We start from the raw sequence: 21,741 nt of genomic DNA, 5'->3' as shown, positions 1-21,741 counted from the left end.
TGGCTTTTCTTCAATTTGTTAATATGGTGTATCATGTTGATTGATTTGCGTATATTGAAGAATCCTTGCGTTCCTGGGATAAACGTCACTTGATCATAGTATATGATCCTTTTAATGTGTTGTTGGATTCTGTTTGCTAGTATTTTGTTGAGGATTTTTGCATCTATGTTCATCAGTGATATGGTCCTGTAATTTTCTTTCTTTGTGACGTCTTTGTCTGGTTTTGGTACCAGAGTGATGGTGGCCTCGTAGAATGAGTTTGGGAGTGATCCTCCCTCTGCTATATTTTGGAAGAGTTTGAGAAGGATTAGGTGTTAGCTCTTCTCTAAATGTTTGATAGAATTCGCCTGTGAAGCCACCTGGTCCTGGGCTTTTGTTTGTTGGACGATTTTTAATCACAGTTTCAATTTCAGTGCTTGTGATTGGTCTGTTCATATTTTCTATTTCTTCCTGGTTCAGTCTCGGAAAGTTGTGCATTTCTAAGAATTTGTCCATTTCTTCCAGGTTGTCCATTTTATTGGCATAGAGTTGCTTGTAGTAATCTCTCCTGATCCTTTGTATTTCTGCAGTGTCAGTTGTTACTTCTCCTTTTTCATTTCTGATTCTATTGATTTGAGTCTTCTCCCTTTTTTTCTTGACAAGTCTGGCTAATGGTTTTTCAATTTTATATTGTCAAAGAACAAGCTTTTAGTTTTATTGATCTTTGCTATCATTTCCTTCATTTCTTTTTCATTTATTTCTGATCTGATCTTTATGATTTCTTTCCTTCTGCTAACTTTGGGGTTTTTTTGTTCTTCTTTCTCTAACTGCTTTAGGTGTAAGGTTTGGTTGTTTATTTGAGATGTTTCTTGTTTCTTAAGGTAGGATTGTATTGCTATAAATTCCCTATTAGAACTGCTTCTGCTGCATCCCATAGGTTTTGGGTCGTCGTGTTTTCATTGTCATTTGTTTCTAGGTATTTTTTTTATTTCCTCTTTGATTTCTTCAGTGGTCTCTTGGTTATTAAGTAGTGTGTTGTTTAGCCTCCATGTGTTTATATTTCTTACATATTTTTTCCTGTATTTGATATCTAGTCTCACAGCGTTGTGGTCGGAAAAGATACTTGATACGATTTCAATTTTCTTAAATTTACCAAGGCTTGATTTGTGACCCAAGAAATGCTCTATCCTGGAGAGTGTTCCATGAGCACTTGAGAAGAATGTGAATTCTGTTGTTTTTGGATGAAATGTCCTATAAATATCAGTTAAGTCCATCTTTTTTGATGTATCATTTAAAGCTTATGTTTCCTTATTTATTTTCATTTTGGATGATCTGTCCATTGGTGAAAGTGGGGTGTTAAAGTCCCATACTATGATTGTGTTACTGTCGATTTCCCCTTTTATGGCAGTTAGTAATTGCCTTATGTATTGAGGTGCTCCTATGTTGGGTGCATAAATATTTACAATTGTTATATCTTCTTCTTGGATTGATCCCTTGATTATTATGTAGTGTCCTTCTTTGTCTCTTGTAATAGTCTTTGTTTTAAAGTCTATTTTGTGTGATATGAGAATTGCTACTCCAGCTTTCTTTTGATTTCCATTTGCATGGAATATCTTTTTTCCATCCTCTGACTTTCAGTCTGTATGTGTCCCTAGGCCTGAAGTGGGTCTCTTGTAGACAGCATATATACAGGTCTTGTTTTTGTATCCATTCAGCCAATGTACGTCTTTTGGTTGGAGCATTTAATCCATTTATACTTAAAGTAATTATTGATATGTATGTTCCTATTACCATTTTCTTAATTATTTTGGGTTTATTATTGTAGGTCTTTTCCTTCTCTTGTGTTTCCTGCCTAGAGAAGTTCCTTTAGCATTTGCTGTAAAGCTTGTTTGGTGGTGCTGAATTTTCTTAGCTTTTGCTTATCTTTAAAACTTTTAATTTCTCCATCAAATCTGAATGAGATCCTTGCTGGGTAGAGTAAACTTGGTTGTAGGTTTTGCTCCTTCATCACTTTAAATATGTCCTGCCACTCCCTTCTGGCTTGCAGAGTTTCTGCTGAAAGTTTAGCTGTTAACCTTATGGGGATTCCCTTATGTGTTATTTGTTGTTTTTCCCTTGCTGCTTTTAATATTTGTTCTTTGTATTTAATTTTTTTTTATTAGTTTCTGCTTTATAACAAAGTGAACCAGTCATACATATACATCTGTTCCCACATCCCTTCCCTCATGCATCTCCCTCCCTCCAACCCTCCCCATCCCACCCCTCCAGGCGGTCACAAAGCACCGAGCTGATCTCCCTGTGCTCTGGGGCTGCTCCCCACTATCTATCTACCTTACATTTGGTAGTGTATATATGTCCATGCCTCTCTTTCGCTTTGTCACAGCTTACCCTTCCCCCTCCCCATATCCTCAAGTCCATTCTCAAGTAGGTCTGTGTCTTTATTCCCGTTTTACCCCTAGGTTCTTCATGACATTTTTTTTTAATTCCATATATATGTGTCAGCATACAGTATTTGTCTTTCTCTTTCTGACTTACTTCACTCTGTATGACAGACTCTAGGTCTATCCACCTCATTACAAATAGCTCAGTTTCGTTTCTTTTTATGGCTGAGTAATACTCCATTGTATATATGTGCCACATCTTCTTTATCCATTCATCCGATGATGGACACTTAGGTTGTTTCCAGCTCTGGGCTATTGTGAATAGAGCTGCAGTGAACATTTTGGTACATGTCTCTTTTTGAATTATGGTTTTCTCAGGGTATATGCCTAGTAGTGGGATTGCTGGGTCATATGGTAGTTCTATTTGTAGTTTTTTAAGGAACCTCCATACTGTTCTCCATAGTGGCTGTACCAATTCACATTCCCACCAGCAGTGCAAGAGTGTTCCCTTTTCTCCACACCCTCTCCAGCATTTATTGTTTCTAGATTTCTTGATGATGGCCATTCTGACTGGTGTGAGATGATATCTCATTGTAGTTTTGATTTGCATTTCTCTAATGATTAATGATGTTGAGCATTCTTTCATGTGTTTGTTGGCAGTCTGTATATCTTCTTTGGAGAAATGCCTATTTAAGTCTTCTGCCCATTTTTGGATTGGGTTGTTTGTTTTTTTGCTATTGAGCTGCATGAGCTGTTTATAAATTTTGGAGATTAATCCTTTGTCAGTTGCTTCATTTGCAAATATTTTCTCCCATTCTGAGGGCTGTCTTTTGGTCTTGTTTATGGTTTCCTTTGCTGTGCAAAAGCTTTGAAGTTTCATTAGGTCCCATTTGTTTATCTTTGTTTTTAGTTCCATTTCTCTAGGAGGTGGGTCCAAAAGGATCTTGCTGTGATTTATGTCATAGAGTGTTCTACCTATGTTTTCCTCTAAGAGTTTGATAGTTTCTGGCCTTACATTTAGGTCTTTAATCCATTTTGAGCTTATTTTTGTGTATGGTGTTAGGGAATGATCTAATCTCATACTTTTACATGTCCCTGTCCAGTTTTCCCAGCACCACTTATTGAAGAGGCTGTCCTTTCTCCACTGTACATTCCTGCCTCCTTTATCAAAGATAAGTTGGCCATATGTGCGTGGGTTTATCTCTGGGCTTTCTATCCTGATCCACTGATCTATCTTTCTGTTTTTATGCCAGTACCACACTGTCTTAATTACTGTAGCTTTGTAGTATAGTCTGAAGTCAGGCAGCCTGATTCCTCCAGCTCCGTTTTTCGTTCTCAAGATTGCTTTGGCTATTCGGGGTCTTTTGTTTTTCCAAACAAATTTTGAAATTTTTTGTTCTAGTTCTGTGAAAAATGCCAGTGGTAGTTTGATAGGGATTGCATTGAATCTGTAGATTGCTTTGGGTAGTAGAGTCATTTTCACAATATTGATTCTTCCAATCCAGGAGCATGGTATATCTCTCCATCTATTTGTATCATCTTTAATTTCTTTCATCAGTGTCTTATAATTTTCTGCATACAGGTCTTTTGTCTCCTTAGGTAGGTTTATTCCTAGATATTTTATTCTTTTTGTTGCAATGGTAAATGGGAGTGTTTTCTTGATTTCATTTTCAGATTTTTCATCATTAGTGTACAGGAATGCCAGAGATTTCTGTGCATTAATTTTGTATCCTGCTACTTTACCAAATTCATTGATTAGCTCTAGTAGTTTTTCGGTAGCATCTTTAGGATTCTCTATGTATAGTATCATGTCATCTGCAAAACAGCTTTACTTCTTCTTTTCCAATTTGGATTCCTTTTATTTCCTTTTCTTCTCTGATTGCTGTGTCTAAAACTTCCAAAACTATGTTGAATAAGAGTGGTGAGAGTGGGCAGCCTTGTCTTGTTCCTGATCTTAGTGGAAATGGTTTCAGTTTTTCACCATTGAGAACAATGTTGGCTGTGGGTTTGTCATATATGGCCTTTATTATGTTGAGGAAAGTTCCCTCTATGCCTACTTTCTGCAGGGTTTTTATCATAAATGGGTGTTGAATTTTGTTGAAAGCTTTCTCTGCATCTATTGAGATGATCATATGGTTTTTCTCCTTCAACTTGTTAATATGGTGTATCACATTGATTGATTTGCGTATATTGAAGAATCCTTGCATTCCTGGAATAAACCCCACTTGATCATGGTGTATGATCCTTTTAATGTGCTGTTGGATTCTGTTTGCTAGTATTTTGTTGAGGATTTTTGCATCTATGTTCATCAGTGATATTGGCCTGTAGTTTTCTTTCTTTGTGACATCCTTGCCTGGTTTTGGTATCAAGGTGATGGTGGCCTCGTAGAATGAGTTTGGGAGTGTTCCTTCCTCTGATATTGTTTGGAAGAGTTTGAGAAGGATGGGCGTTAGCTCTTCTCTAAATGTTTGATAGAATTCGCCTGTGAAGCCATCTGGTCCTGGGCTTTTGTTTGATGGAAGATTTTTAATCACAGTTTCAATTTCAGTGCTTGTGATTGGTCTATTCATATTTTCTATTTCTTCCTGAGTCAGTCTCGGAAAGTTGTGCATTTCTAAGAATTTGTCCATTTCTTCCAGGTTGTCCATTTTATTGGCATAGAGTTGCTTATAGTAATCTCTCATGATCTTTTGTATTTCTGCAGTGTCAGTTGTTACTTCTCCTTTTTTATTTCTAATTCTATTGATTTGAGTCTTCTCCCTTCTTTTCTTGATGAGTCTGGCTAATGGTTTGTCAATTTTGTTTATCTTCTCAAAGAACCAGCTTTTAGTTTGGTTGATCTTTGCTATCGTTTGATTTCTTTTTCATTTATTTCTGATCTGATCTTTATGATTTCTTTCCTTCTGCTAACTTTGGGGGTTTTTTGTTCTTCTTTCTCTAATTGCTTTAGGTGCAGGGTCAGGTTGTTTACTCGAGATGTTTCCTGTTTCTTAAGGTGGGATTGTAGTGCTATAAACTTCCCCCTTAGAACTGCTTTTGCTGCGTCCCATAGGTTTTGGGTCGTCGTGTCTCCATTGTCATTTGTTTCTAGGTATTTTTTAATTTCCTCTTTGATTTCTTCAGTGATCACTTCGTTATTGAGTAGTGTATTGTTTAGCCTCCATGTGTTTGTATTTTTTACAGATCTTTTCCTGTAATTGATGTCTAGTCTCATAGCATTGTGGTCGGAAAAGATACTTGATACAATTTCAATTTTCTTAAATTTACCAAGCCTTGATTTGTGACCCAAGATATGATCTATCCTGGAGAATGTTCCATGAGCACTTGAGAAAAATGTGTATTCTGTTGTTTTTGGATGGAATGTCCTATAAATATCAACTAAGTCCATCTTGTTTAATGTATCCTTTAAAGCTTGTGTTTCCTTATTTATTTTCATTTTGGATGATCTGTCCGTTGGTGAAAGCGGGGTGTTAAAGTCCCCTACTATGATTGTGTTACTGTCGATTTCCCCTTTTATGGCTGTTAGTATTTGCCTTATGTATTGAGGTGCTCCTATGTTGGGTGCATAAATATTTACAATTGTTATATCTTCTTCTTGGATCGATCCCTTTATCGTTATGTAGTGTCCTTCTTTGTCTCTTCTAATAGTCTTTATTTTAAAGTCTATTTTGTCTGATATAAGAATTGCTACTCCAGCTTTCTTTTGATTTCCATTTGCATGGAATATCTTTTTCCATCCCCTTACTTTCAATCTGTATGTGTCTCTAGGTCTGAAGTGGGTCTCTTGTAGACAGCATATATATGGGTCTTGTTTTTGTATCCATTCAGCCACTCTGTGTCTTTTGGTGGGAGCATTTAGTCCATTTACATTTAAGGTAATTATTGATATGTATGTTTCTATTCCCATTTCCTTAATTGCTTTGGGTTCGTTATTGTAGGTATATTCCTCCTGTTGTGTTTCTTGCCTAGAGAAGTTCCTTTAGCATTTGTTGTAAAGCTGGTTTGGTGGTGCTGAACTCTCTCAGCTTTTGCTTGTCTGTAAACGTTTTAATTTCTCCATCAAATCTGAATGAGATCCTTGCTGGGTAGAGTAATCTTGGTTGCAGGTTTCTCTCCTTCATCACTTTAATTATGTCCTGCCACTCCCTTCTGGCTTGTAGAGTTTCTGCTGAGAGATCAGCTGTTAACCTGATGGGGATTCCCTTGTGTGTTATTTGTTGTTTTCACCTTGCTGCTTTTAATATGATTTCTTTGTGTTTAATTTTTGACAGTTTGATTAATATGTGTCTTGGCGTATTTCTCCTTGGATTTATTCTGTATGGGACTCTCTGTGCCTCCTGGACTTGATTAACTATTTCCTTTCCCATATTAGGGAAGTTTTCAACTATAATCTCTTCAAATATTTTCTCAGTCCTTTTCTTTTTCTCTTCTTCTTCTGGAACCCCTATAATTCGAATGTTGGTGCGTTTAATGTTGTCCCAGAGGTCTCTGAGACTGTCCTCTATTCTTTTCATTCTTTTTTCTTTATTTTGCTCTGCATCAGTTATTTCCACTATTTTATCTTCCACCTCACTTATCCGTTCTTCTGCCTCAGTTATTCTGCTATTGATCCCATCTAGAGTATTTTTCATTTCATTTATTGTGTTTTTAATTGATGCTTGATTCATCTTTAGTTCTTCTAGGTCCTTGTTAACTGTTTCTTGCATATTGTCTATTCTATTTCCAAGATTTTGGATCTTGGAAATAGAATCTTGGATCAGCTTTACTATCATTATTCTGAATTCTTTTTCAGGTAGACTGCCTATTACCTCTTCATTTGTTAGGTCTGGTAGGCTTTTATCTTGCTCCTTCACCTGCTGTGTGTTTTTCTGCTTTCTCATTTTGCTTATGTTACTGTGTTTGGGGTCTCCTTTTTGCAGGCTGCAGATTCGTAGTTCCCATTGTTTTTGGTATCTGTCCCCCGTGGCTAAGGTTGTTTCAGTAGGTTGTGTAGGCTTCCTGGTGGGGGGGACTAATGCCTGTGTTCTGGTGGTTGAGGCTCGATCTTGTCTTTCTGGTGGACAGGTCCACGTCTGGTGGTGTGTTTTGGGGTGCCTGTGGCCTTATTATGTTTTTAGGTAGCCTCTCTGCTAATGGGTGGGGTTGTGTTCCTGCCTTGTTAGTTGCTTGGCATAGGGTGACCAGCACTGTAGCTTGCTGGTCGTTGACTGAAGCTGGGTGCTGGTGTTGAGATGGAGATCCCTGGGAGATTTTCGCTGCTTGATATTATGTGGAGCTGGGAGGTCTCTTGTGGACCCGTGTCCTGAAGTTGGCTCTCCCACTTCAGAGGCACAGCACTGACTCCTGGCTGCAGCACCAAGAGCCTTTCATCCACCCGGCTCAGAATAACAGTGAGAAAAAGTAGAAAGAAAGAATTAGTAGAAGAAAGAAAGAGAGAGGGAAAGAAAGGAAGAAGGGAAGAAAGGAAGGAAGGAAGAAAGAAAGGAGGGAGGGAGGGAGGAAGGATGGAAAGAAAGAAGGAAAGAAAGGAGGGAGGGAGGGAGGAATGAAAGCAAAAGGAAGAGTGAATGGAAGAAGGGAGGGAGGGAGGAAGGAAAGAAAGAAAGAAAGACAGGAGGGAGGGAGGAAGGAAAGAAAAAGTGGAAAGAAGAAGGGTGGGAGGGAGGGAGGGAGGAAAGAGAAAGAAAGAAGGAAAGGAGGAGCGGAGGGAGGGAGGGAGGAAGGGAAGGTAGGAAAAAACGAAAGAGCAGGTAAAGTAAAATAGAATAAAGTATGAAATATAGTAGCGTTATTAAAATTAAAAAGTAATTATTGGAAAAAAACACGGACCGATAGAACCCTGGGACATATGGTGGAAGCAAAGCTATACAGAGAGAATCTTACACAGAAGATTACACATACACATTCACAAAAAGAGAGCAGGGGGAAAAATCAAAAATCTTGCTCTCCAAGTCCACCTCCTCGATTTGGGATAATTCGTTGTAAAAAGAGGAAAAGGGCGAGAAGTCTGAAATCTTGCTAAGTCCACCTCCTTAATTTGGGATAATTCGTTGTAAAAAGAGGAAAAAGGGGGGAAAGTCTTAAATCTTGTCCTCAAAGTCCACTTCCTCAATTTGGGATGATTCGCTGTCCATTCATGCACTCCACAGACGCAGGGCACATCAAATGGACCGTGGAGCTTTAATCCACTGCCTCCGAGGCTGCACAGAGAGATTTCCCTGTCTCTGCTCTCACAACTCCCGGGTCTCAGCCTTGGACCTGGCCCCGCCTCTGCGCGTAGGTCGCCGGAGGGCGTCCGTTCTTCGCTCAGACAGGACGGGTTTAAAGGAGCCGCTGATTCGGGGGCTCTGGCTCACTCAGGCAGAGGGGAGGGAGGGGAATGCCCTCTCCTCGCGCACCAGGCAACAAAAGGGAAAAAAGTCTCTTGCCTCTCCGGCAGCTCCAGACCCTTTCCCCGGACTCCCTCCGGGCTAGCCGTGGTGCACTAACCCCTTCAGGCTCTCTTCCTGCCGCCAGCCCCAGTCCTCTCCCTGCGCTCCGACTGAAAGCCGATACCCGAGCCTCAGCTCCCAGCCCCGCCCGCCCCAGCGGTCGAGCAGACAAGCCTCTCGGGCTGGTGTGTGCCTGAGGGCACCGATCCTCTGTGCCAAAATCTCTCCGCTTTGCCCTCCGCACCCCTGTTGCTGTGCTCTCCTCCGCTACTACGAAGCTTTCCCCCTCAGCCACCTGCAGTCTCCGCCCGCGAAGGGGCTTGTAGTGTGTGGAAACCTTCCCTCCTTCACGGCTCCCTCCCACTGGTGCAGGTCCCGTCCATATCCTATTGTCTCTGTTTATTCTTTTTTCTTTTGACCTACCCAGGTATGTGGGGAGTTTCTTGCCTTTTGGGGGGGTCTGAGGTCTTCTGTCAGCGTTCAGTAGGTGTTCTGTTGGGAGTTGTTCCACGTGTAGATGAATTTCTGATGTATCTGTGGGGAGGAAGGTGATCTCCGCGTCTCACTCTTCCGCCATCTTCCTCCCTCCCTTGTATTTAATTTTTGATAGTTTGACTAATATGTGTCTTGGCGTGTTTCTCCTTGGGTTTATCCTGTATGGGACTCTCTGCACTTCCTGGAGTTGATTAACTATTTCCTTTCCCATAATTGGGAAGTTTTCAACTATAATCTCTTCAAATATTTTCTCAGTTCCTTTCTTTTTTTTTTTTTTTTTTTTTTTTTGGTACGCGGGCCTCTCACTGTTGTGGCCTCTCCCGTTGTGGAGCACAGGCTCCGGACGCACAGGCTCAGCAGCCACGGCTCACGGGCCCAGCCGCTCCGCGGCATGTGGGATCTTCCCAGACCGGGGCACGAACCCGCGTCCCCTGCATCGGCAGGCGGACTCTCAACCACTGCGCCACCAGGGAAGCCCCCAGTTCCTTTCTTTTTCTCTTCCTCTTCTGGCACCCCTATAATTCGAATGTTGGTGCATTTAATGTTGTCCCAGAGGTCTCTGAGAGTGTCCTCAATTCTTTTCATTCTTTTTTCTTTATTCTGCTCTGCAGTAGTTATTTCCACTATTTTATCTTCCAGGTCACTTATCCGTTCTTCTGCCTCAGTTATTCTGCTGTTGATCCCTTCTAGAGGATTTTTAGTTTCATTTATTGTGCTGTTCATAACTGTTTGTTTGCTCTTTAGTTCTAGGTCCTTGTTGAACGTTTCTTGTATTTTCCCCATTCTATTTCTAAGATTTTGGATCATCTTTACTCTTATTATTCTGAATTCTTTTTCAGGTAGGCCGCCTATTTCCTATTCATTTGTTAGGTCTGGTGGGTTTTTACCATGCTCCTTCATCTGCTGTGTGTTTCTCTGTCTTCTTATTTTGCTTAACTTACTGTGTTTGGGGTCTCCTTTTCGCAGACTGCAGGTTCATAGTTTCCATTGTTTTTGGTGTCTGTCCCCAGTGGCTAAGGTTGGTTCAGTGGGTTGTGTAGTTGGATATCTCTAGGAGATTTTTGCCGTTTGATATTATGTGGAGCTGGGAGGTCTCTTATGTACCAGTGTCCTGAACTTGGCTCTCCCACCTCAGAGGCACAGCACTGACACCTGGCTGGAACACCAAGAGCCTGTGCTCCACACGGCTCAGAATAAAAGGGAGAAAAAAAAAAAAAAAAAGAAAGAAAGAAGAAGATAAAATAAAAAGTAATTATTAAGAAAAACAGTTTTTTAAGTAATTATAAAAAAAAAACCGGACAGACAGAACCCTAGGACAAATGGTAAAAGCAAAGCTATACGGACAAAATCACACACAGAAGCATACACATACACACTCATAAAAAGAGAAAAAGGGAAAAAAAAATAAAAAAAAATATATATATATATATATCGTTGTTCCCAAAGTCCATCTCCTCAATTTGGGATGATTCGTTGTCTATTCAGGTATTCCACAGCTGCAGGGTATATCAAGTTGATTGTGGAGATTTAATCCGCTGCTTCTGAGGCTGCTGAGAGAGATTTCCCTTTCTCTTTGTTCTCACAGCTCCCGGGTCTCAGTTTTGGATTCCGCCCCGCCTCTGCGTGTAGGTCGCTGGAGGACGTCTGTTCTTCGCTCAGACAGGACGGGGTTAAAGGAGCTGCTGATTCGGGGGCTCTGGATCACTCAGGCCTGGGGGAGGGAGGGGCACGGAATGCGTGGTGAGCGTGCGGTGGCAGAGGCCGGCATGACGTTGCAACAGCCTGAGGCGCGCCTTGCATTCTCCCTGGGGAAGTTGTCACTGGATCACGGGACCCTGTCGGTGGCAGGCTGCACAGGCTCCTGGGAGGGGAGGTGTGGATAGTGACCTGTGGTCGCACACAGGCTTCTTGGTGGCGGCAGCAGCAGCCTTATCGTCCCGCTCTGGGGTCCGCGCTGATAGCCACGGCTCGCGCTCGTCTCTGGAGCTCCTTTAAGTGGTGCTCTTAATTCCCTCTCCTCGCGCACCAGGAAACAAAGAGGGAAGAAAAAGTCTCTTGCCTCTTCGGCAGCTCCAGACTTTTTCTCGGACTCCCTCCCGGCCAGCCGTGGCGCACTAGCCCCTTAAGGCTGTGTTCACGCAGCCAACCCCAGTTCTCTCCCTGTGATCTGACCGAAGCCCGACCCTCAGCTCCCAGCCCCCGCCCCCCGCCGGTGGGCGAGCAGACAAGCGTCTCAGGCTGGTGCGTGCTGGTCAGCACCGATCCTCTGTGCGGGAATCTCTCCGCTTTGCCCTCTGCACCCCTGTTGCTGCGCTCTCCTCCGCGGCTCCAAAGCTTCCCCCCTCCGCCACCCGCAGTCTCCGCCCGCAAAGGGGCTTCCTAGTGTGTGGAAACCTTTCCTCCTTCACAGCTCCCTCCCACTGGTGCAGGTCCCGTCACTATTCTTTTGTCTCTGTTTTTTCTTTTTCTTTTTTTTTTTTTTGCCCTACCCAGGTACGTGGGGAGTTTCTTGCCTTTTGGGAGGTCTGAGGTCTTCTGCCAGCGTTCAGTAGGTGTTCTGTAGGAGTTGTTCCACATGTAGATGTATTTCTGATGTATTTGTGGGGAGGAAGGTCATCTCCGCATCTTACTCTTCCGCCATCTTGAAGCTCCTCCATCTTCTGTGTTCTTGATCTGACTTCTGTTACCCTCCCCCCATATTTTTGTCTCTGCTTCATTCCAGATATTATCTTATGGTACCACTTCCATTTCTCTTTTACTTCATCTGTGTCTAATCTGCTATTAAAACCATCAATTTTATTCTTTCTTAATAATATTATTATTGACTATTTTTGTTTTTAGGATTATTTGGTCTTCTTTCAGACTTTCTGTGGCCTTCCTTACTGCCCACCCCAGTTTCCAGTTCTCTGCCACAATTCTCAGTCTTGTATTATAATCATTAGGTACACAATACTCAGTTATTTTGAAGTATTTGTCTAATAACTACCATTTGGAGGTCCTGTGGGTCTTTTTCTTTTGGCTAGTTCTGTTTCTCACCTTTTAATTAATTCATCCAAGTCTATGAATTGTACTTTAACTGCTGATTTGGTTGTATCCTATAGGATTTTATATGTTCAGATTTTCTTAGTGACTTAAATATTTTATCATTTCTGTCTTTCTGTATCCCATGGACTATTCACATGTATGTGTTTAAATTTCCAAATATATAGGAAGTTTGAAGCTATCTTGTAGCTGATTTCTAAATTTATTTCATTGTGAGAACAGAGAATCTGTTATGTTTATTCTTTTGCATGCATTTGCGTTTTGTTTTTGCTGTGGTGACTTAAGATTTTCTCTTTTATTCTTACTCAGAAATGTCCTCACAGTATGTCTAGATGTACTTTTTCTTATTTATCCTGGAATTCCGTGGACTTTTTCAACTTGTGGATGTTTATATTGATTTGGGAAAGTTCTTGGCTATTATTCAGCTGTTGCCATCCCACTGCTCTTTTTTATTTAAAATTTTTTTCTGGATTTCTCATTGAATAGATAGTGGAATGTGTGCATCTCTTCTTCATATCTCAACTTTTTATTCTATACATTTTGTTCCTTTGTGATCCTGTGATATCCTCAACTTTGTCTTTTTATTCCAAGGAATGTTTCCTCCTAAAGCTTTCAGGCCTATGGTGTAGTGGCAGTGGTGGACGCTCAGGGTTCTCTAGCCTACCTTGTTCCTCTTACGGTTCCTCATTAATCCCCCTGTTGGTTGCTGACCTTCAGTACTTACTTCTTACCTCCATAATTGAGTTAATACAGGCTAAATTTCCATCTTCTGTGATGGCCTGGGGAGAAAGAGAAAGATTGAAGCCAAGCAGAAAATAGGTACACCCCTTGTTGGGAATTGGGAAAGCAAACCGGTGGGTCCCTGCATTCCCAATTTCCCAGGCAAAATGATAAAACAACTACCAACTATTTAGAGATCTTGGAATCATTGCTGGTATACTGGAATCCCCAGCTAGCCACAGACCAAGAGTCACCCATTTAATATTTAAGCTAGAGCAGACAACCATAACCAGATGGGGCAAAACCACAGCTAAGTCGTGGATAGATTTGGATGGAGCAGCTGGACTCTAGCTGCTTAATTGCAGAGGCTGGCCTTGTGATTTCATTTCCCTCACAATAACCCAAACCCACATTTTACTGATCCCAAGTTTTGGACCCCACCTACCTGCATTTTAGTATGAATTTACTTTTAGAAAGGTTAAGTAAGTATAAATTACAAATAAAACTGAAGTTTCCCATTGCCAAATAGCTGATTATGGTTCTGTGCAACTCTCTACTCTTCCTCCCCAATAAGCTGACAGATAGCTGTGTCAGAGTGTCCTGAGTGGTGTAGGTGAATGTCACTCTACACACACACACACAGGTGCATGCATGCACGCAAATATGTGTATACTTATGTGCACCTAGAGGTATAATAATAAATAATACAGTTTCTTTTTGCATATAAGTGGCATTATGCTGTATTTGTCATCTGGCAACATGTTTTTTAATCACTAAAACTGTTTGGCTGCAAATATCTGAAATTCTGGTTCATTTTATCTAACTGTTATCTTTACAGAATTGATTAGCATATGCCACATTTTATTTATTCATTCCTTTCCCTCCCTCCCATTCCTAGCTCCCATCTAGGTACTTTTGAATTTTCTCACTCAGAACGATGCTGCAGAAGCATCTTTATACTTGGCTCCCTATGTATGTGGATTCAGTGTTTCTCTGTGGATCAGATTTTTTCCCCCTGGAGTTAATCTTTGGAAATGCAGGATATTTTTTTGCTCATCCCTTTTGTATGTCTCTTATGTATGTCCTCATTGGCACTTTAAATATCTCTACTGGCATGTCTGCAAGAAAGTAGACTGACCTAGTGCCTCTTGTTGCCTTCAAGATATACAGTCCTGTATTCCTCCTGGATTAAGTAATTAATTTCCCCTCTATGTTGGATTTCCTGAGGTTCTATTACAAAGCTCTTCATAGTACAGATTATTTTAAAATTGTTCTAGTTATGATGTCTAGAAAAGATTGTTTTATTTCTTTTCCTTTATAGGACTAACCTCCAAACCTCCAAATTGCATTTGCAAATGTTAGATGCTTTTGTTAAGATGGTGCTTAATGTAACCCTGCTGTTTCCTATTTCCATTCTCTTTTGAAGGGAAAAATGTGTTTAGGTTATCTTTTCCTCCTTTCATTGCATATTTGTATATTCTTACATATCCTGTTCTTTGACAGTATACTTGCATATACTTCCCTTCTTAAATATTGTATTACTAGCTTAAATTTCATTTAGGCATTAATTCAAGATTATTTTTCTTCTCGTTCCCAAAGTTGGAGCAAAGTTGGGATCTCTGATGAGGGAGGTTCACATTTATATTCTTTCAGTGACTAGTTTTGTGACCTTTTGGCAGGACTTTGACATTTATTTAAGTCATTTATAAAAAGGGAAAGCTTGAATAAATGATCTTCAGTCTTTCCTCCAGAAACTTCTTTGGACAGATTCAAATGAGTAATTTCATAAGCAGTGAGGAACTTGAAGAAACAACATTTATTGCCTTTGGTATAAGCAGCAATGCTTATTTATGTGTGTTAAGATTTTTAAACTGTAAACATATAAAATAGATTGTAAGATTCAGAAAGTATATGCTTTCTTTTGTAGGTGTTTGTTTTGTCCACCTGTTTTAAAATTAAGTCAAAATGCCAATAAGACCAGATCTCCAGGTATGTAGTCCTAGACCAAAAGGAAGTCTTTTATTTTAATTCCTAAAATCACTTTTTGTTTATTTATAGGTATTAAATGCCATCTTTTTAGGAAAGACAAAGCTTACTTGTTTTTATGAAATGGTCAAGAGTCAAATAATTGAAATTAAAATGTTGTCCTTTTATTTTTTCAATAGATTTGTTTCCAAAAGCTTTATTAAGAATATAAAGTACTGAAGATGATTTATATATACCTCTTACATAGAAATGAATCATACACTGATCTATGTATCATTTATGGCTGGATACTTTTATATCAAGACTTAAAATTGTGAGATACTTGCATTTAGGCGAATCATATTAATGTATGAAAATTCCTTATTAATGGTGGTGTACTTTAATAGCAGGGATGGCAGTTTTGTAAAGCTTATAAATATAGAATATAATAAATAATAAATTATATGTACATGTAATGCTTAAGTTATATTGCTTGGTATAGTTTCTAAAACCTGTCTTTATGCAATTTTTTTTTTAACTATTTAAACTTCATGAAGAAGTTGATATGTTAGGGTTTTATCCATGGTATTAAGTATTAGTTACTATAAAGTTGATTTTTCCTTCATTAACAGGTTTTTGTTGAGTTTAGCATAATGATGACTTTCCAGTAAGAAATATGAAGTGGAAAATTAGTAAAATATATTTTTCCTGTATAGAGCTTATTATTATCAAAAAACTTAATCTCTAATTCTGTTACTCTGAATTTAATAGTGGACAGTTTTTTTTAAATAAGTGAATTGATATTATATAAGCTCTTTTGAGAATTTTCAAATGTGAAAACAATTCCTAAATTACTTGATTTCATAAGGTGACTAAGGTGACTTATTTGGGTTTTGATTCAATATATTTGCCATTTTCTATATTTCAGCAGTTGGAAAAATGCATTGATTATGCTTTAAGAAAAAATGATTTCAAACCTTTGAAAACACTTTTACAAATTGATATTTGTGAAGATGTGGAGATTAAATGCAGCAAACAGTTTTTCCACAAGTTGGATGACCTTATGTGCAGGGTAAATATTCATTTTTGTTGAATGAGTGTTACAGTTATTAGATACCACTCTACTTTTTAGGAAGAGATACTCCGTTGGAAGGAATGAATAAAAAGGCTTTGGTGGGCTTCCCAGGTGGCACAGTGGTTGAGAGTCCGCCTGCCGATGCAGGGGACGCGGGTTCGTGCCCCGGTCCGGGAAGATCCCACATGCCGCGGAGTGGCTGGGCCCGTGAGCCATGGCTGCTGAGCCTGTGCGTCCGGAGCCTGTGCTCCGCAACGAGAGAGGCCACAACAGTGAGAGGCCCGCGTACCGGGGGAAAAAAAAAAAAAAAAAGGCTTTGGCAAGCTCACTTTTAACTGTCTAAATAAATGCTTGTTTCACCACTTGCTTTTTTTTTTTTTTTTTTTTTTTTTTTTTGCGGTACGCGGGCCTCTCACTGTTGTGGCCTCTCCCGTTGCGGAGCACAGGCTCCGGACGCACAGGCTCAGCAGCCATGGCTCACGGGCCCAGCCACTCCGCGGCATGTGGGATCTTCCCGGACCGGGGCACGAACCCGCGTCCCCTGCATCGGCAGGCGGACTCCCAACCACTGCGCCACCAGAGAAGCCCTACCACTTGCTTTGTGTGTGTGTTTGTTTGAGGAGTCCCAAATAACATGTTGGATTGTTGTTTTCTAAATAATATATTTAAAATCTGTGTTTACATAGTGTTACCATTATTAACTGTTATCTAAACGGGAAAAATAGCTTACCTGTTTGAAGTTGAAACAACTTGAACTATTTTTTAAAAGCCTGTCAGCATATTCTTCATGTTGTGTGGACAGTGCTTGGTGCTTGCAAAAAATAAAACAAAAACAAATAAAAATCATCGAAAACCTTGTACTTGATTTATCATGTATAAAGTATTTTTATACGTGAGAAAAAAGTGATTATTGACAATCTCCACTAGAATTTGATGTTTGTTATGAATCTAGAAGAGTGAGTAAAAATTTCTCATATCGGGGGCTTCCCTGGTGGCGCAGTGGTTGAGAGTCCGCCTGCCGATGCAGGGGACACGGGTTCGTGCCCCGGTCTGGGAGGATCCCACATGCCGCGGGAGCGGCTGGGCCCGTGGGCCATGGCCGCTGAGCTTGCGTGTCCGGAGCCTGTGCTCCGCAATGGGAGAGGCCACAACAGTGAGAGGCCCAAAAATTTCTTGTATCGGGCTTCCCTGATGGCGCAGTGGTTGAGAGTCCACCTGCCCATGCAGGGGACACGGGTTTGTGCCCCGGTCCGGGAAGATCCCACATGCCGTGGAGCGGCTAGGCCCGTGAGCCATGGCCGCTGAGCCTGCAGTCTGGAGCCTGTGCTCTGCAACGGGAGAGGCCCGCCTACCGCAAAAAAAAAAAAAAAAAAAAAAAATTTCTTGGATCCCTTAGTTAAATACATAAAGCTTTTTAGAATGGAAGGTAACTGATTCATTGCATCATAAGTTTAAGGTTTCTTGAGTTTATACATGTCTGCAATTTTTTACTGAGTTTGTCATTCACTGGCTGAGTGCCTGTAAGCAGGTTGCCTTTTTTAAACCACACTTTTGTCCTTTGCAATATGGAGATTATGATTATGATAATGACTAACACTCAGGATTTGTGAGGATTATAACGCTCCTAGCACAATGCCAATTCCATTCTGTTTTGTATTTACAGATGTTTAAATGTATAATTTGCATTTCAGGAGCTGAATAAAAAGGATATCCAAACTGTTTCAACCATTTTGGTTTCTTTTGGAAGATGTGGCAAAAATATCACTATATTGGGGCAAGCTGGACTTCTAACTATGATAAAACAAGGACTAGTCCAAAAGATGAGTATAGAATATGTAACATATTTCTTTGAGGGAAATATGATTAAAGGTGTGTTTTCTAATTAAATGGTTCAAACTTGGAAAATAAATTTGGGAACTGTATATAAAACTTTGAGATAAAATATTTTTATAACCTGTGGTATATGTTAGAAAAATAAAGATCACAAGGGAACTGTATACAAGGTCCTTGATAATTGTGTGAATTTAAGGTCACAAGACTCCCTAAGGCCTTTACTTGCTTTATTTTCTTTTTAGCTCATCTTAACCACTATCTAACTTAATTTACTTTTCTTTTTATATCGTTTATTATTATCTATTTCCCATTTTGGAATGTAGGATATTGATTTTTGTCTGTTTTGTTCATTGTTGTATACCGAGCACCAAGAACAGTGCCTAAAACCGTGTGTGTACTCAAATGTCTGAGTTAATAAAAATAAAATAATACCAAAATATTTCAAATAGTAAAAATGCCACAATAATCTAATGTGTAATGATAATTTATTCTTTATCTATGAATATGAATGTGCATGAACTAAGAATTTGAAGGGGGGAAGTAAAGATTTTCTTCTTGGAATTGGATTAACTTCATCCATTCCCATCTAAAAAATGGGAACATATAGTGAGTTACTAAAAAGCAAAAACAATGATGGTGTTTAAGAGCATAAACTTATTTTGATACAATACTGGAATTTTTATTTTTAATGTTTCTTTGTTCTTAGGTTTACTGTTTGTATGAGTACATTCTTAAAATTATTAAAATTGAAGTCAAAGTAACTAATGTATATACATTTCTTTTTCTACATGGTTGCCTGGTTTGAAAAATCCAAGGAGATTATTCTGAGTCAAGGAAATTCAAAAGATGAAGCTGTTATAAATATGATAGAAGACTTATTTGATATTTTGATGGTAACAATCATATTGATTCACTGATGTTATAAAGCATGTGTTTATTTAAAAACAATTTGTGTTCTATATGCCCTGAGACTAAAAGTCACTAACAGGTTGGTTAGTGCACTTATCCTGATTAATTAGTTAATACATAAAAGTTAAATAATTATGTGGTGAGTTCATATGTAACCTGTTATTTTAATACTATTTGTAATGGTTTATAATATAAGATAGTAAGTTTTAAATTAAATATTATTCACTTTCAGGTCATACGTGACATCGATGATGAAGGTATAATAAACATTTTATTTCTACTGGAACAATAATTTGCTGTTAGAGTTTTGGTATAATCTTGCAATTCTTTTAGTATTGTTCTAATATTAGGAATTCATTACCTAATTCAGGGATCGACAGATTTTTTTCTGTAAAGGGTCAGATAGTAAATATTTTAGGCTTTGTGGGCCAGGAAAAAAAATGATGGTATTATGTAGGTACTTATTTAACAAGAAAGAAAACAAATTTCCACAAATGTTTTATTGATGCAACTCAAAATATAACAATAATTGAGTACAGTGTTTTTGTAATACAGGTCTACTAATGAGAATAGCACTCTTTTTTGAGAAGATGACGTTTCTCTTAAGGTTCAGAGTTAGTGTTTGCTGTTATAAAAATTAATTGCAAATATTCATTTGTTCATGCTTATCTGTAGTGAAATTTTGTGTATATTACATTAGAAAACGTCTTTTCATGCAGATAATGCCAAATACTGATACCAGTTCATGAGCATGATTTTTAATTGAGCATATTCATCACTTGGAAAGCATTTATAGAATTATATTAGACTTTTTTCTTAGTATTTGCTTTTTAGAATGCCATTACATTGCAGATTAATCACGTTTAGTCGAAGGTTAGGTAGAAGCTCCTCAGTTGCAGAGTTAAAATGAATTTTGAAATTTTGAAATTAGGGAAATTTCCTTTGCACCTACATCAACGTCCAGAAACGCTGCTGGATCTGTAGTTGGAGCTTGGAAAAAATATATCCCCTATAAATTTGTTGTTGGAAATGGAGATGTCATTTCTTGTCTCAGCTTTTGACAGCCTAGGAGATGTATAAAGCAGCTGGACATTACTCGTGATTCAGATGACCTTTGTTTCATTGAAATAACTTTACTGAAGTATAAGTTTCTCATATACGCACTAATTTTGCCTTGGACTTTGGTGTTGAATTCATTAAGAAACACTATCAACTCTGCAGCCCAAGCTAATTACCAAAGCCATTCATTTAGTGGTGGCTAATGATGGCTAAGTTCATAAGAATGAATGAAATTCACCTGAGACTACTGGTTCAGTAAATCATGATAGATTCACATATTTCCACAGAGTACCTGCTGATGAATACAGCCATACAAAAAGGGACAGTGAGTTGGATTTGGTTTGTGGGCCATAATTTGTCCTTGATCTAATGAAACAAAATTTTCAGTAGTACACGGAGAGTATAGAACATGTTACAACTCATCATTTCACTTGTGCTTGGCAGTGCCTTATGTCAAACAATAAACTCAAGTTATCTTATCTCTGTGTTGGCTGAGGAAGAATTACCTAGGATTAGTAATTGGGGCTGGTGAATTGTTTATAAATAAAGGAACAGCTAATTGCTGCCAAAACGTTTAAAAATATCAATTGCTATTTATTTCAGTAGTAGTTAATACTACCTTTTCATTGGTTTCTTTGCAATTAACATAACAATCTAGTCTAAATTCTTAAGTTTTTAAGGGAGAAAACAGTCCTAAAGCACCAGTGATTATGAAGTGATCCAACTGGTTTTTTTTAAGTAAATCACTTTATCTTTTCAAGTAATTCAGTGATTTTTTTTCTTTTAACATAGTCACTTTGAAAAGTGCATTTTCTGTTGCAGCGTTGTCATTATTTAAAATTATTTTAGAACTCTGCATCATAAATTAGCATGTAGCAAATTCCTCTTAATATACTTAGTATTAATAAAGCCTTGTCTTTTGAGAGAATAGTGTCAAATTTTAGAAATAGGTCAAGATATTTAGATCTTCATGAAGTCCGGAGGTGTTAATGGCCGTTACGGAATTTTAGAGGTATGACTATAAATTACTGAGGCCAGTTTTCATAAAAACCTCAAATTAGACGTTTCCAGTTTTGGACTGTTATTTATTTATCCGAAGAAGTCATACTGCTTTAAGTGCCTCAAAGGAGAAGCTGGATCTGGGCTTATTCCTTTGCTAGAGTTAAAATCAGTCACATCTGTTTGAATGGTGTTTTTTTGAAGTTACATAGCTAGTTAATGGCAGAACCAGGACTGAATTTCATGCTTCCTGGTGCCCAGGCCAGTCCATGGGCCTTCTTCTGAACTGAATTAGTATGTCTGATTTCCATTAACACATATAAGATTGTCAATGAAAAGAGTTTAAAATACACATTTGTCAATAATTTATTTTTATTCAGGTAAAAGGCAAGTAGTGGAAAGTTTCATACCTCGAATTTGTGCCCTGGTTATTGACTCAAGAGTGAATATTTGTATTCGGCAGGAGGTAAAGTCATTTTTTAGATTTTCTTTGAAAACTTAAAGAGAAGGTGAAGACAATTTGGTAGCAATTTATCAAATTCAATAATTATTTTATCTTGGCACTAAATTATCATGTAGTGTATCTCTGTTGTCTTAATTCATTGTCTGACACGATGAAATATATTGTGTTGGCCAAAAAGTTCCTTTGGTTTTTAAGTTAAAAAAGACACATTTTACATTTTCACCAAGAACTTTATTGAACAACATATTCACCATTTTGTTCCACTACTTTCTGCCATTTTTCAGGCAACTTGATAATTCCATCTTCCAAAACTTTTTACCTTTTTGAGCAAAGAACTGTTCTAGGTACCTTCTACAGTCTTCCAGGGAATTGACATTTTTTCCATTAAGA

General features: G+C 38.7%; 1 protein-coding gene across 1 annotated transcript in view; it reads left to right on the top strand.

Annotated features, from left to right (window-relative positions):
* Positions 1 to 15,013: 15,013 nt before the first annotated feature.
* Positions 15,014 to 21,741, top strand: part of SYCP2 (synaptonemal complex protein 2) — a gene marked incomplete at both ends in the record, with an annotated part of 58,401 nt that continues 51,673 nt past the window's right edge. The window contains 6 exons of the mRNA XM_079719587.1: positions 15,014 to 15,037; positions 15,942 to 16,085; positions 17,780 to 17,912; positions 18,714 to 18,814; positions 19,063 to 19,087; positions 21,269 to 21,354. Coding sequence (XP_079575713.1) covers positions 15,014 to 15,037; positions 15,942 to 16,085; positions 17,780 to 17,912; positions 18,714 to 18,814; positions 19,063 to 19,087; positions 21,269 to 21,354 — 513 coding nt within the window. The remainder of the gene's footprint in view (positions 15,038 to 15,941; positions 16,086 to 17,779; positions 17,913 to 18,713; positions 18,815 to 19,062; positions 19,088 to 21,268; positions 21,355 to 21,741) is intronic.

Source organism: Hyperoodon ampullatus, assembly GCF_949752795.1.
Source record: "Hyperoodon ampullatus genome assembly, chromosome: 14".
In the NCBI taxonomy this organism is placed as follows: domain Eukaryota; kingdom Metazoa; phylum Chordata; class Mammalia; order Artiodactyla; family Ziphiidae; genus Hyperoodon; species Hyperoodon ampullatus.
This window is presented reverse-complemented; position numbering and strand designations above follow the sequence as displayed.